Source organism: Otolemur garnettii, unplaced genomic scaffold, assembly GCF_000181295.1.
Source record: "Otolemur garnettii isolate 467f Iridium unplaced genomic scaffold, OtoGar3 scaffold00003, whole genome shotgun sequence".
NCBI lineage: Eukaryota > Metazoa > Chordata > Mammalia > Primates > Galagidae > Otolemur > Otolemur garnettii.
The window spans coordinates 38,070,981-38,073,408 of NW_003852398.1; the positions used below are offsets into that span (position 1 = coordinate 38,070,981).

Consider the following 2,428-nt stretch of genomic DNA (forward strand, 5'->3'; position numbering starts at 1 on the left):
TTTTTTTTTTTTTTTTTTTTTTGAGACAGAGTTTCACTATGTCACCCTTGTTAGAGTGCTATAGCATCACAGCTCGCACTAACCTCAAACTCTTGGACTTAAGTGATTCTCTTACCTAAGCCTCCAAAGTAGCTGGGACTATCGGCAACTGCCACAACGCCTGACTATTTTTTTGTTGTTGTAGTTGTCATTGTTTTTAGTAGGCCCGGGCTGGGTTTGAACCCACCAGCACCTCAGTGTATGTGGCCAGCGCCCTAACTGCTGAGGTATGGGTGCTGAGCCACATTGTTTTTTTAAAGATGATTTTTAAGAAGGCTGACTAACTGGAATAGCTGTTAAATATAAAATGAAGCTGAAAAATATTAGTAGATAGGAAAACCAGTAGTTGGAATGTTTATTTTTAGGAATACCATATTGTACAGATATAAATGTGTTATGAATGAATGATACCCCCAGCCACTGTTGCTCTATGTGACGGTCCTGGTTTGTGTGCTTTGAAGGCCTGATTAGAACTTAGAAAACTGGATCCGTATGGAGTAATTGTGTAGAATAGTAAGGAAAAAAGCATTATGTAAAAGTTGGAAATAGTGCGAAAATATTTCAAAGCATATAAACAGATTCCTTGGAGTTTGTCCTTAGCTTAGTTAGGGATCCTAAAAATCTGTGCTATTAATTCTAGGATAATATTCTTATTTTTACCACTGGGGAAATAACTTATGTTCTATTGGTTGGTAGTGGTATCATCTTTGTAAACAAACTGCGATGTTTTGCATATTCTGTGGAAGATTGAATATCTGCTGTAGGAAGTTGTTCCTGTTGTAGTTGATAAGGTGTTGGACACTATGATGTTCAGTACTAGATTTGTATTTAATCAAGACATAGAAGGCATTATGTGGGAGTGTGTATTTGTAAGGAAAATGACTATTTTGGCACGGAAGTTATTTTAAAAGTCATTCATTAGCTTATGAAAATTTTCAGAGGGGATTACAAACAAGGTCCCTAACAACATCCAAAGGAGAGACAAAAACTTAGCAGATTTTATAATTTAATTTAGCAAGAACAAAAAAGTATAAATTTTTATGAAAGGGACACATTTTCTTTAACAATGAAAGTTTCAGATCATTATTGCTATTTATTTATTTCAAAGGCATTATATATTCAACATTTGGCCTGATCTGAATTTTTAATCTTCATTACTAGGGTTGATATTGCTGATGATATTATTAATGCCAGTGAAAGTAACAGAGACTGTTCAGAACCTGTGACTAGCACTAATTTAGACAATGAAGTTATGCAGCAAGATTTTGTATTTGAGGATGAAGAAAATAACCAGGTAAGAGATGTAAAAATCAAATCTCTGTTAAGTTTGTTAGATGTACAACTCTGATTGCTTCATGTGCTGTTTTGATACCAAAGGTTATAGCTGATGATCTTTAGTGACACACTTCTAAGCTATAAATTCCCAAGACTATATTCTGTCAGTAGACTTTGGGAACCATCATTGGGTAGAAAGGTAGTTATAAAATACCTTATTTTAAAATATTTTCCTGGAAAGAAATTGTGATGTCAGCTGAGGTGGTTAGGTGGTATTATGGTTGAATTATTTTTTAAAGATTTTCTGCATTATTCAGAGTTTTTCTGAAGAACATGGAAGGAGGGGGAGAATAATTTTCTCATTACTCTTCAAAGTTCTTAGTTGGGATAGGCCCCTGTAACAAGAGATAATTAACAAGAAAAATAATTGTTTAATTACATGTATGCCTCATATGCATAAGATACTCTTCTAAGGGGTGACTTAAATACCATCCACTAAAACAAAGGAGAATGTGGGGGAGATCCAGTTGTGATGAGATGACCAGGAAAAGCACTCTAAACAAAGGTAAAGTTTGTATGCAGATTGATAATTTCTGTTGATTAGAAGTAGTCATTCTCTTGCTGGTACTGAGTGGAGACACCCTTAAAAATGGAGATTTCTGTTATACATGAAAATTTCTCTCATAAAAGGATAATGTCTCTGTAATCTCCTGTGTTTCCTATTTGCCAAGATAATCAGCTCAAAATAATCCTATGCCAAAATGTGTAGTTTGGAGTGGCATGTTTTGAACCCCTGCCATTGGGATCTTTTCATAAGTAGAGAAAACCAATGAACATTGTTTTAATAATGACAAAATTATGGTCACTGTCATATTTGCTAGTGGTAACAGTGTTTTAAAATAATTAATTGCAGTTCAATGTTCAAAGCAGTATCCTTTTAAGACATGTTTTAAAGTACAGTTTTTATAATACTCCTTAAAATAAGGTGTTAAATTAATAGATAAGGAAAGTTTCTTCAGTATATTTCTATTCTAACACTAAGGTAGGTATAAAAAGGAATTTAGAGTCAGCAAATCCAGGTTTATATTTGCCTTTGCTTCTTTTTTTTTTTTTT

At 33.6% G+C, this 2,428-nt stretch overlaps 1 protein-coding gene across 1 annotated transcript in view; it reads left to right on the forward strand.

Annotated features, from left to right (window-relative positions):
- FAM13B (family with sequence similarity 13 member B) overlaps positions 1–2,428 on the forward strand; it is a 97,818-nt gene that overhangs the window by 58,970 nt on the left and 36,420 nt on the right. Inside the window, exon 10 of the mRNA XM_023514687.1 lies at positions 1,201–1,333. Coding sequence (XP_023370455.1) covers positions 1,201–1,333 — 133 coding nt within the window. The remainder of the gene's footprint in view (positions 1–1,200; positions 1,334–2,428) is intronic.